Source organism: Lathyrus oleraceus, chromosome 6 (assembly GCF_024323335.1).
Source record: "Lathyrus oleraceus cultivar Zhongwan6 chromosome 6, CAAS_Psat_ZW6_1.0, whole genome shotgun sequence".
NCBI classification, from domain to species: Eukaryota; Viridiplantae; Streptophyta; class Magnoliopsida; order Fabales; family Fabaceae; genus Lathyrus; species Lathyrus oleraceus.
Window position 1 is genome coordinate 328,508,220 of NC_066584.1, and position 12,354 is coordinate 328,520,573.

Here is a 12,354-nt window from a genome sequence, read left to right on the forward strand (position 1 = left end):
ATTTAACCATTATAAATTACTATACTTTAAAACACAATTTTTAAGAACCACAAAAAGATACTAGTACTAGTTATGTTTTTTGAACTTAGAAACAGTCCAAAAAAAAAAGTAGGAACCGTGAAAACTTCAGTGTTTGAACAACACAACTCTATCTTCTAAAATTCATTTCTTTAATATTCTTTTCTCTTCTCTTTCCAACACAGCATAAGACAAATAACTTCAAGAGCGGAAAATAAAAACTGACAACGAAAAAAGGGCCCCACAACTAAACACCCCGCGCGTGTCTTTCACCCTCGAGAAAATCCGAAACCCATAATTACATATCGCGAGAAAACGCGAAAGGCGAGAACATTTAACAGGAGGCAGAATTAGGTAGATACATCAATTCAAACCGAAAGTGACAGCAACGAAAAAACAAGTGGACGTGTGTGACGAATATTCACTAGATTTGAATTTTTAGTTTCGAATCCGCAATGCCTCTCGTTATCGTATCACTCACGAAATGATAGCACAATGCAATAACCTCTTCTGCTTATCTGATAAGCTAACGTACTTATCTCTGAAGGTCTTAAGTAGAAAAAGAAAGACTCTCTCCTCTGTACAACGCATCGAGTTTCTTCATTCTCTTTCCTCTTTCTTATTCTTATCCTCAACCTTTCAAAAGTTCAAACCCTAGAAATTCTTCAATTCCATTAATTTTGTAATGTAAACTTCGAGGCTCTGAATTTTGAGTCTGTGTGAGTTTCGATTGAGTACAGAGGTGGAGAAAGAGATTCGTTTTGTGGTTTTCGTCTCTGATTTGTCGGTGGTTGGTTGAATTTGAGTTTTGTGCTGTTTTTGGTGGTATTTGAAGATCGGTGTTGATAGATCGGAATTATTGGTGTGATTTCAGATTTGAGCTGTGAAATGACTTCTTTGAGTAGAGAATTGGTGTTTCTCATACTTCAGTTTCTGGAAGAGGAGAAGTTCAAGGAGTCTGTGCACAAGTGAGTCCTCTTTTTTCTTTTACGAACTTTTTCTCCTTTTCTCTTTGCATGTTGACTGGTTGGTTGGGATTTGGTATATATGATATATCAGATATTAGAACTAAGCTAATCTGGTTTTTTAGTGGTTTATATTCTGGTTGTTAGCAATGTTTTTGGTTTCAATGAGCTGAATTGATGCTTTAAAGAAGGGGTGGGCATTTTCAATTTTAAGTTTCAACATTGTTTTTCTTGTAACTTCCAATTTGGATGTTAATACTAGCGGATTTACAGTATTTTGATTGTTTGTTCCAAAAGCCTAGTGGCAAGAATCACATACACTGAGTGTGAATAAGAAGGGTATTGCGGAACAGCGGAATTCACACCCAATCAAATATCCCAACAACCTTTAACTATTTGAGTTGCACTTGCAGTTGTGGTGTTGCTTTGCAGTATAGTATCATGTACATATTGGCAGTTGAAGGTATATCCGGATTGAATCACCATGCCAACTGGGCAGGATATCCACTCCCACTCTATGTATCTTCCTTTCTCTGATGCTGTTACTTGGCTTATTGAAATGAAGAAAAAACAATAAATTGCATTAGTATACAAAATTTATTTTATTGGCAGTAAACCTGTTTCTTTTGACCCAATGGGTGTGACTCAGTTGGTTAAGAAATGTTGATATGTGGGGAAGGACCACGGTTTGATCCCCTCAAATTACACTATTGGTTGGGGAGGGGCAAAGAGCTTCAAGCTGTTACTCGCAGGGCCAGTCCTTTGACTGAAGCTTTTGGGGATACTCCCACGGACGGAAATTACAAATTCCAAAAGCCGAATGAACATTAAACTATTATCTTTCTCCTAGACCTACCTTAACTATATAGATAGACCACAATGACTCCTCACAAACTTGGTGGTCTGCTTGGCAGGCCTTTGCTTTATGGGGCCTTCATAGTGTTTCAGCATACAAGGTACTAAACACAGTGGGTTTAGTTGGTTTACAAGAGAATTGGGGCCATTGGACTAAGTTGAACGCTTCAACTCCATAACGGCTTAGGTTACAATTTATGCACCTTGAGGGACAGTGCAAACAGAACAAAGTGTAAGTAGTTGAGTTAGAGAACAACTTTTAGTTTTGTGTGCTATGTGGTATTCAATACGCAACATAAATTTATTGAGAAGGGAAATAAAGGATTTAAAAGAGAGCCATTAAGAAATGGACGGGAAATTGTGTAATTATTATTTTTGGAAGATGGTATGGTTTGATGAACAACAGATTTTGAGTCATTTTTCTATGCTTTACAGTTTATTTTATCCTGTTCCGTGACTGTTTTTAAAATCAAACTCAGCAATTGAATTTGTAGTATTTAGTCCTTCATTTTTCAGCAAATCAAACTCATTAAATAACATTCTTACTTTGGAAATTGGAACTTAAAAATAAATTTACCTCTGGATGAGGTTTTTTTCTCTCCATCTAGCAGTCGTTTAATTGTCTTTAGGTTTCTCTTTGACGTTTCGTTTCAATCTTTTAAATACCTCTTATATGTATGCAGGCTCGAGAAAGAATCAGGGTTCTTTTTCAACATGAAGTACTTTGAGGAAAAAGTGCAGGCTGGTGAATGGGAAGAAGTTGAAAAGTATTTATCAGGGTTTACCAAAGTTGACGATAATAGATACTCAATGAAAATATTCTTTGAAATTAGGAAGCAAAAATACCTGGAAGCACTTGATCGGTATATGGAACTTTGTATTCTTTTAAGTTCCTTTTCTTTTTCTAAATGAACTTGCGCACATTATAAAGCTTCATATTTGTTGTCTCTGGTGTCTTTTTGAATTTTAGGCAAGACAAGCCAAAGGCTGTAGAGATATTAGTGGGTGATTTAAAAGTGTTCGCCACCTTCAACGAGGAGCTATACAAAGAAATCACCCAGCTGTTAATTCTTAATAATTTCAGGTAATATCTATAATATTTAATCTAATGTTTGTTTCATCTGTTGGGTTGATGGGAATGTGCATCTGAATCACATCTCAAATAATCTTGATTCACAGCTCAGACTAATTAAGCAGTAATCATGACATCTGAGTTGAATTTTATTTCATATGATAGGGAGAACGAACAGCTGTCCAAATACGGTGACACCAAAACTGCTCGAAGTATTATGTTGATAGAGCTCAAAAAACTCATAGAGGCAAATCCTCTTTTCCGTGATAAGCTTGCCTTCCCAACCCTTAAGTCATCAAGACTGAGAACTTTAATCAATCAGAGGTATGATTAAGCAAGTTAAAACCTTCTACTAGTTCTCTCTTTTATTTGGATCACATGTTTCATGATCTGTGGCAAATGAAAAGTAAATCACATGGCTTTTTCTTTTTCGATGTGTATAACTAGCATATTCGTATTTTGCATGAGGTCTTAGCTCCCTGAATGCTGTCAGTTTATTTGGTAAAATAAGAAGAATTTGAAAGTTTTCCTGCACCTATTTCATCGTAAATTCGGGTTATTAGTTTGTTATGCATTGCCTTCTAATTTTTTATCAGTTAATCTATCTGTCTCTCTTTATCAATGCAGTCTGAACTGGCAGCACCAACTTTGTAAAAACCCAAGGCCGAACCCAGATATAAAGACTTTATTTACAGATCACACTTGTTCACCTTCTAATGGTCCACTGGCACCTACACCTGTCAATCTTCCAATTTCTGCAGTTGCAAAGCCTGCTGCTTACACTTCACTTGGAGTCCATGGTGTATGATACCTTGCTTTTCAATCAACTGGTTACTTATGTTTCCAGTTGATTAATAATCTACATGTTATCGTGTTAATTAACTGATAATTTTCTGTTATTTATTTTTATAGCCCTTCCCTCCCGCCGTTGCAAATGCTAACGCTAATGCTTTGGCTGGTTGGATGGCCAATGCCTCAGCTTCATCATCTGTTCAAGCAGCTGTTGTCACATCGTCAACCATACCAGTCCCCCAGAATCAAGGTTAAAATAGCATTTGGTCTATCATTCCTTTTTTAAAACAAAAGGACGATACTCTATCAAGTCCCGTGAAAGTTACATGCTATTACTCCCTATTTTCTTACAAATGTATTATTATTGTCTTCATGATTGTTATTGTATTTACATGGCTAAGTGATCAGGAGAATATTTTCTTGATGTGGAATTTCACTTAAATAATTTCATAAGATGTCATGTCTTAAACACTCTACTCATACTTTTTGAAACAGTATCTATCTTGAAACGTCCTAGAACACCTCCAGCAACTCCTGGGATTGTTGACTATCAAAATGCTGATCATGATCAGTTAATGAAAAGGCTTCGTCCCGTTCATTCTGTGGAGGAGGTAATTTTGTTTGATTTCTGCTCAATTAAGATGTTTATTCACATATTTCACGACGCCTAGATATTTTTTTGTTTCTGATTTTGTAATGGTTGGTGACCCATGTAACCATAGTTCATTTATATAATTTCAGGTTTCATATCCTGTGGCTCGACAAACCTCCTGGTCACTGGATGATCTCCCAAGAACAGTGGCTATGACTTTGCATCAAGGATCCTCTGTGACAAGCATGGATTTTCATCCTTTGCACCACACCTTACTTCTTGGTATTGTTTATTATGATTGCTTCATGTGTAATACATGACTAGTATCTCAGTTGCTAAAATACCAACAAAAAAATATATTTTTTCTTCTAACGTTGTATATTCTGAATGAGCAGTTGGTTCTAATAATGGTGAAATAACCCTCTGGGAACTCAGTTTACGGGAAAGGTTGGTCTCAAAGCCGTTCAAGATATGGGATGTGTCGGCGTGCTCATTACCATTTCAGGTTTCATATACTGCAATATTTCTTGTTCTACCGCATCGTCTGTTGTCAATCTGAACTAGTGTATGCTATAATGGCCACCGTATTATTATGTTTGGCCATTAGTCTTGATGATTGAAAACTCAGAACCTCTGGGATTTATAGTTCATAAATTTGCAGGCAGCTGCAGCCAAGGAGGCTCCTATTTCTGTTAGTCGTGTCACATGGAGCCCTGATGGAAGTTTTGTTGGTATGTAACTTCACGTATCTGAAACCATTTTGAAGCTTTTGGCAGAATATCTAACTGGTTGCTTTGCTTTAGGTGTTGCATTTACCAAACATCTGATTCATTTATATGCATACACCGGCTCAAATGAGCTAACCCAGCGTATAGAGGTGACATTCTTCTCATAATAAACAAGCCAAAATTTTGATTGCAGTTTGGTTTACATTTCTTTGTCGATGCAGATTGATGCCCATGTTGGTGGTGTGAATGATTTGTCATTTGCTCTTCCAAATAAACAGTTGTGCATTGTAACTTGTGGAGATGATAAGTTGATAAAGGTGCATAAAATCTAGTAATCATTTTGCTGTAATTTCAGTTTAAAAAAAGTTATCTATTTTTCTAAAGATGAAACTCTCAAGTCTTAATAGGTGTGGGATGCAAATGGACGGAGACTATTTACCTTTGAGGGGCATGAGGCGCCCGTATATTCAATCTGTCCTCATCACAAAGAGAACATTCAGGTAATAAAGTAGATGTCATTATCAAGGCACTTCTAAATTTCAATGTTTTTTCTTTGAAAGGTTAGATGTAGATTTCACTTGTTATAATTTGTTAGATCTATATAAGCCACAGCTAAAGCGGAAAAAATAAGAGTTTGAATACCGGTTGTAAATAATTGAAGGAACATAAGATGTATAGGAACTACACAAGGTACCAACAAAACAACAACAACAACTACTAATTCATGAGCTAATATATATATATGTATGCATTTTTGCATTATATTCACAATGGTGGTGATAGAACTCAGAAATATAAGGTAAACACTGTATTATTTACTGCAAATGATTGAGCTTAAAGCTTTTACAATGGTGGGAAAGTGGAAAGGAAAACAGGAAATGACACCGGAGTTGCAAGAAGTCGTAGACCAGAGCAGAATTGCTCCTAAGCCAGAGAAAGAGTCTCTCCTAACTGATTCTAATGAATTAGTCCCTGCCCTCCCCTTTCTTTGATAACAGAAAATTCCCTAAAAATCAGGAGTAGTACTAACTAACTCCTAATCCCTCAGCTTCTACAACCTAGAAGCTGTAAATGTGTGAGGTGTGTGACTTGGGCCCAACAAATGAGTCATCAAACCTATTGGGCCATGGTGTTCTATCAGGTGGTTTTCAGTTATTGTATTCTTAGAAAAGTATAGCTCCCGTCCTATTGCACACATACATTGACCCTTTTACATAAGCATTTTTACTATTCATCTTCCTGCAAACTATATGTACATACATACGAACACACACACTAAAGGTTGTTAATGTAACTTTGCAGTTCATATTTTCAACAGCCATTGATGGGAAAATAAAGGCCTGGTTATATGATAACATGGGTTCTAGGGTGGACTACGATGCTCCTGGTCATTGGTGTACTACAATGCTTTACAGTGCTGACGGAAGTAGGTAGGTTCGATTTTGACGAGTAATTATTCATTAAGTGGCATGTTTATTTTCTAAAAGTGTCTTATCGCACCTGTCGATGTATTTTCCCCATCTTTCCCAGATTGTTTTCTTGTGGGACAAGTAAAGATGGAGAGTCTTTCCTTGTTGAATGGAATGAAAGTGAAGGAGCCATTAAGAGAACATACAATGGATTCAGAAAGAAATCTACCGGTGTTGTGCAGTTTGACACAACCCAAAACCGTTTTTTGGTTGCTGGTGAAGATGGCCAAGTGAAGTTTTGGGATATGGACAGTATTAATCCTCTAACAAGCACTGATGCAGATGGTGGATTACAGGTCAGGATTTAATGTTAACTGTTTGAAGTCTTCTGGAGTACAACCACACTTTGCAAAACATCCCTTATCTGACTGTATGAATCTGTTCAGGGCCTTCCACGCTTGAAATTCAATAAGGAAGGAAATATTCTCGCAGTCACTACTGTGGATAATGGATTCAAAATACTGGCAAATGCTACTGGTCTTAGATCCTTAAGAACAATTGAAACTCCAGCATTTGAAGCATTGAGGTCACCCATTGAATCTGCTGCAATCAAGGTAGTAATATAGACTATATAGTTCTTTAAACTTTTGAGTGGTTCCTTAAGTTAAGATCAGAATGTGTACAGTCCACTTTGTTTATGCTTTACAGGTATCCGGCTCTTCTACTGTTAATGTTAATCCGGTCAACTGTAAAGTGGAAAGAAGCTCTCCTGTCAGGCCGCCTCCAATTCTTGTATGAACCTGACCTTGTAAATTGCACCTGTATTTTGATGCTAGCATGATGACACTGATATATTCATTTTTGCACACAGTATACACACTTGCATACTGCATGTAGACTATTTTGGTCTGTTTATTCTTTCTTATATAGTTTGCTCAGCATACCCTTGCATACTATAAAGGACCAACAATTTAATACTTCTGCTTTCAACTTTATGGGGAGCCTTATATTATAAGCTTACTATTAGATCCAAAAGGTGTACATGAATCTATTTTACTTTATAATCTGGTGTTTGTTTTCCTATGTGATCAACTTTGTTAGCTGTCATTTATCTCTTTTAAGTTACTTATGAATTATTTACTGTATCATAATACTTATTTGAATCATATGGAATGATTTTGGCTTTTTCAATCAAGAATGGAGTTGATCCCATGAGTCGAAGTGTAGAGAAATCAAGAACTGTGGAAGATGCATCTGATAGAACTAAACCATGGCAATTGTCTGAAATTCTGGATCCTGTCCAATGTCGATCAGTTGCCTTGCCTGACAACACAGACTCTTTCAGCAAGGTCTGTATACTGCTGAATTTATGAGATTACCATTAGTCTATTGCAAATTTTGTATTCTTCTATGCTTTAATTTAATGTTCTGATTGGTATATAGGTTGTACGACTTTTATATACAAATTCTGCTGTCGGTGTTTTGGCCCTTGGTTCAAATGGCGTTCAGAAGCTTTGGAAATGGGCTCGCAATGAACAGAATCCTACTGGGAAGGTTGTCTTAAGCAAATAAATTACTTTATGTATTTCTTGGTTCAATCCTTTTTTTTTCTCTATACTATTTGTTAGCCTTTTACCTTTCAATAGAGAACATAAGTCTGAAGTTCACGTGATTACAGGCAACTGCCAGTGTTGTTCCACAACGTTGGCAACCCAACAGTGGTCTTCTTATGACTAATGATATTGCGGGTGTCAACCTTGAAGAAGCAGTCCCTTGCATTGCACTCTCAAAAAATGACTCATATGTAATGTCTGCCTGTGGTGGAAAAGTTTCACTGTTTAACATGATGACATTCAAGGTGTGTATCCGGATATACGGCCCGATATTCAATTAGGCAACAAGTTTATTGGCTACTGATAGTCTTCCTTTTTTTTTTAGGTAATGACAACATTCATGTCACCACCTCCTGCCTCTACCTTCCTAGCATTCCATCCCCAAGATAACAACATTATTTCCATTGGGATGGAGGATTCAACCATTCATATCTATAATGTCAGAGTGGATGAGGTGATTACCCGCTTTTGCTAATTTTTATTTTAATAATTACATTATTTTAAAAAAACTTATCTCCGCAAGCATTTCTTTTCCTGCTTTTGGGGGTATTTTCCAGGTGAAATCAAAATTGAAGGGTCACCAGAGACGAATTACTGGTTTAGCCTTTTCAACCAATCTTAACATACTGGTTTCATCTGGTGCTGATGCTCACGTAAGTCCTTTAGCCATGCTCCTTTCTGACAAGATTCTAAGTGGCATAAGAAATCTTTTATGTAAATCAGTTTAGTGCCTAATAATTTGTTTTGGAGATCGTTTTGTTGGTTATCCTACTTCCCATCGTTTGTACTTATCCTTCTTTTGCTTGATATACTTTTCATTTTAAAGACTGTATTGCTTGCAAATTCTGGACTATTAGATAATAAAAATAAAAATAAAAAAGGTACGCTTCATTGGAATTATTGTTATTCATAATAATAGTTTCTCATTTTTGGTTTTCGTTGGCTCTACCTATTTTCTTATTCAATTCTAAATGTCTATCCTATAAGAATTTCTATCATTAGCCAAGAAAAGGTTGAAGAGTTCTGAATGATGAGTGGATCTACGTACTTTTGAGTTGCTAGATTGTTGCACTTAAGTTTTTTGGATTTTTATGTGGCTTTATAATTTTCTTCTTTGGTGCTTAAGTTGAAGTATCTGCCTTTTCCAAATTTGTGCCTCCGCCACTTTTATCTATTGCATTGTTCTCCCATTAGGAAATGTGGCCTTTTGTTTTGCTCAATGTTTTTGCCTTTTTTTTTTGTTTTAAGAATTTCAACATGTTGTACAGCTGTGTGTATGGAGCATTGATACATGGGAGAAAAGAAAATCAATCCCAATTCAACTACCTGCGGGAAAGCCACCTGTTGGTGATACACGTGTTCAGTTCCATTCTGACCAACTTCGCTTATTGGTAGTCCATGAGACTCAATTGGCAATATATGATGCCTCCAAGATGGAACGCATCCGGCAGGTAAGATTTTTCTCTACATATTCGTAGAGAACTGCTGGTTGCTGACAAAATTGGAACTGAGATATGCTTATAAACTCTTTTGCTGCAGTGGATTCCCCAAGATGTTCTGCCTGCTCCCATATCATATGCGGCGTATTCCTGCAACAGTCAGTTAATATTTGCTTCATTCTGTGATGCAAACATTGGGGTTTTTGATGCGGAGAGCTTGAAACTAAGATGTCGTATTGCCCCATCAATATGCTTGTCATCAGCCGCTTTAAATAGGTAAGTTTCAGCTTAGTGGAATGCACTCTGTAATAGTAATTCCAATTCAAATATCAACTATACTATACTATGCCTTTTTTGTGGATAACAAACATTCCTGCTTGGGTTAGGGTGAGTGGTGATTTGTTATTTGTAACTAGTAAAGATCCCGCGCTCTTCTTGCATGGATTTGGAAGGGACAAAAAAACAGAAAACAAATGCGCGAAAGTCTGTTAGTGTAATAAGGGGAAACCTATCTTGAGATGGATAGGCAGCAAAATTTATGTTTACGAGCTTCAAGCTTAACAGTTGCTGGTGTTGTTGTGTATTGCAGAAGCCAAGCTGTGTATCCTCTGGTGATTGCAGCTCATCCACTAGAACCTAACCAGTTTGCTGTTGGGTTGAGTGATGGGTCTGTCAAAGTGATAGAACCAAGTGAATCAGAGGGTAAGTGGGGATCTTCTCCGCCTATGGACAACGGAGTCTTGAATGGTAAGGCACCATCCTCGTCTGCAACTAGCAACCACACTGCCGATCAGGCCCAACGATGAGATTCATTGTATTAATTATGTAGCATAGTTCTTTCTATTTGTAATTTTATCAGCCTAGGTTTTTAGGTTTTGATTCACCAATTTGTCCCTCATCTATATCAGGTCGTTGGACATATACCTTCCAGTATACCTTAATTTATTCTTAGTTAACCCAAATTATGTTTATATTTCATTGTAATGTTATCAGTTCTTGCAAACAATGGGCGTGTGCTAGCCACCCTCTCATTATGGTATGTATAAAATCTGTTGACAATTTGTCACTAATGAATTTGTTGAATATCTTTCTTGGGGTCTCTCCTTTCAACCTTTTCTTTTTAATTTTAGTCGGTAAGGACTACTTTTATTCTTGGACAAAGGTAAAATTGTGTTACCTTGATATAAAATCAAGGATTGAAGATCACATCAATTTCAATTTCAAATTCCACTTTAATACTTTCAGATTTTCTTGAAAATATTATTCCAATTTCAATTTCAAATTCCACTTTAATACTTTCAGATTTGAGTTTTTTTTTTAATATCCAGATTTTTTAAAAAATTTCAAAAATAAACATTTTTTAAAAAAATTTACAAAATTGGGCAATTTTTGCCCTAATTTTGTACATAGGCGCCACCCTAGTTGGCGCCTACCCTTAAAGGGTAGGGCAAGTCGCCACTAGGAGTGGCGCCTACACTCTAATTTTTTTTTTTTTTTTTTTGTTAATATTTTTTTTTTAATTTTTTTTAATTTATTAATTTAGATTTATTATAAATGATATAAATTTATATTAATACATATATATAAATAAAATTATTTACAAGATTAATATATATATATATATATATATATATATATATATATATATATATATATATATATATTAATTTATATATATATTAATTAAATTTATAAGTAATTAATATTATTTATAAATTTTTGGGAAAATTAGGGTTAATCATGTTAAGGTTAATTTATCAAGTGCGACACTAATTAGGGTTAAGTAGATTGGTGTACAACCCAGATCTTTTCCTATAAATAAAGTGTTATTTTTTTGCATTTTCTTCACCACTGTTTCCTATCACTTTCTGTATCAAGTTGAGTTCATGGCATCCCCAAGACCGTCTTCATGGCAGCGAACATCATCAAGGCGCCCGGATCCTGAACAAGTAATCTTAAAAAGGGATGGGCATGTTATTTTCTCGCCTTTGAAACCCCCAATGGAGATGAAATTTTGGAACATCCGTTCGTTGGACAAACTAAAAAGGTCCTTGATGTCTTGGTTAGAGGGAGATTACCAACCTGGTGAAGTCATCAGAAGGATTCAGAGGCTTAGAACAAGGTTCTCATTTGAAACTGGAGAAACGATACGTTGGTGGGTTGAAGTTGAAAGCGACATTGATTGCATCCAAATGATGCATGGATCAGACGACATAGTGTTAACTGTTGTAATTTCTTAGATTTTAATGGTTGTTTGTCATGTTGTTGTTGTATTTGTTATTGTTCTAGTACTTGTTCTTGTTTTAGTACTTGTTTTTGTTCCAGTATTTGTTTTTGTTTTAGTAATTGGTGTTGTAATGTTAGATGTTTGTGTTTGTTGTTCAAGTGTCATCTTCTATTTGGAATAAAAAGTAAACTTTAATGATAAATAGCATTGGTACACAGATTTATGAATATGAAAACTAAGTTGTGGAACTAGATCCACGATATGGACATTTGTTCTTATTATGCCCTAGTTGTCTACATATGCTACACTTCCTCTGCATTTTCTCTGCGACGTCCATTTCAGTTCTAATGCGCCTGCTATTTGGGCGACCACTTTTATTCCGCCGCATTGATTCGTTGTGCCAAACAATTTCCCCGTCATACTCTGGCCAATACGCCTCCAATGCTACCACTGGAAAGGGATTGTCGTATACATTGAGCAATGTTGCAACTTTGTAGAGGGGAGACACTAGCGATAATGCATCGAAGTGGCTGTGTGAACACGCTGCAATGACATGGGAACAAGGCATACGATAGGCCTGAAATTGACCACAGTCGCACCAACGGTCTGGTATTAGGACCCTATACTCTTGTCTGGGCAGCCCT

At 36.2% G+C, this 12,354-nt stretch overlaps 1 protein-coding gene across 2 annotated transcripts; it reads left to right on the forward strand.

Moving 5' to 3' along the window:
• Nucleotides 1-580: 580 nt before the first annotated feature.
• Nucleotides 581-10,570, forward strand: LOC127096846 (topless-related protein 3). 2 transcript variants are annotated; one of them, XM_051035384.1, is made up of 25 exons: nt 581-986; nt 2,522-2,701; nt 2,809-2,922; nt 3,076-3,234; nt 3,538-3,712; nt 3,823-3,952; nt 4,198-4,313; nt 4,444-4,576; nt 4,690-4,799; nt 4,956-5,025; nt 5,098-5,171; nt 5,244-5,339; nt 5,430-5,522; nt 6,325-6,452; nt 6,553-6,787; nt 6,878-7,045; nt 7,140-7,223; nt 7,628-7,780; nt 7,875-7,985; nt 8,110-8,289; nt 8,370-8,498; nt 8,602-8,697; nt 9,313-9,495; nt 9,584-9,759; nt 10,073-10,570. In XM_051035384.1, exons 1-25 carry the CDS (start codon nt 907-909, stop codon nt 10,287-10,289), a joined length of 3,390 nt encoding a protein of 1,129 aa, XP_050891341.1. In that variant the 5' UTR covers nt 581-906; the 3' UTR covers nt 10,290-10,570. The 2 variants fall into 2 exon arrangements, with proteins under 2 accessions (XP_050891341.1, XP_050891342.1); XM_051035385.1 differs by lacking the exon at nt 581-986 and adding an exon at nt 1,034-2,070.
• The last annotated feature ends 1,784 nt before the right edge of the window (nt 10,571-12,354 follow it).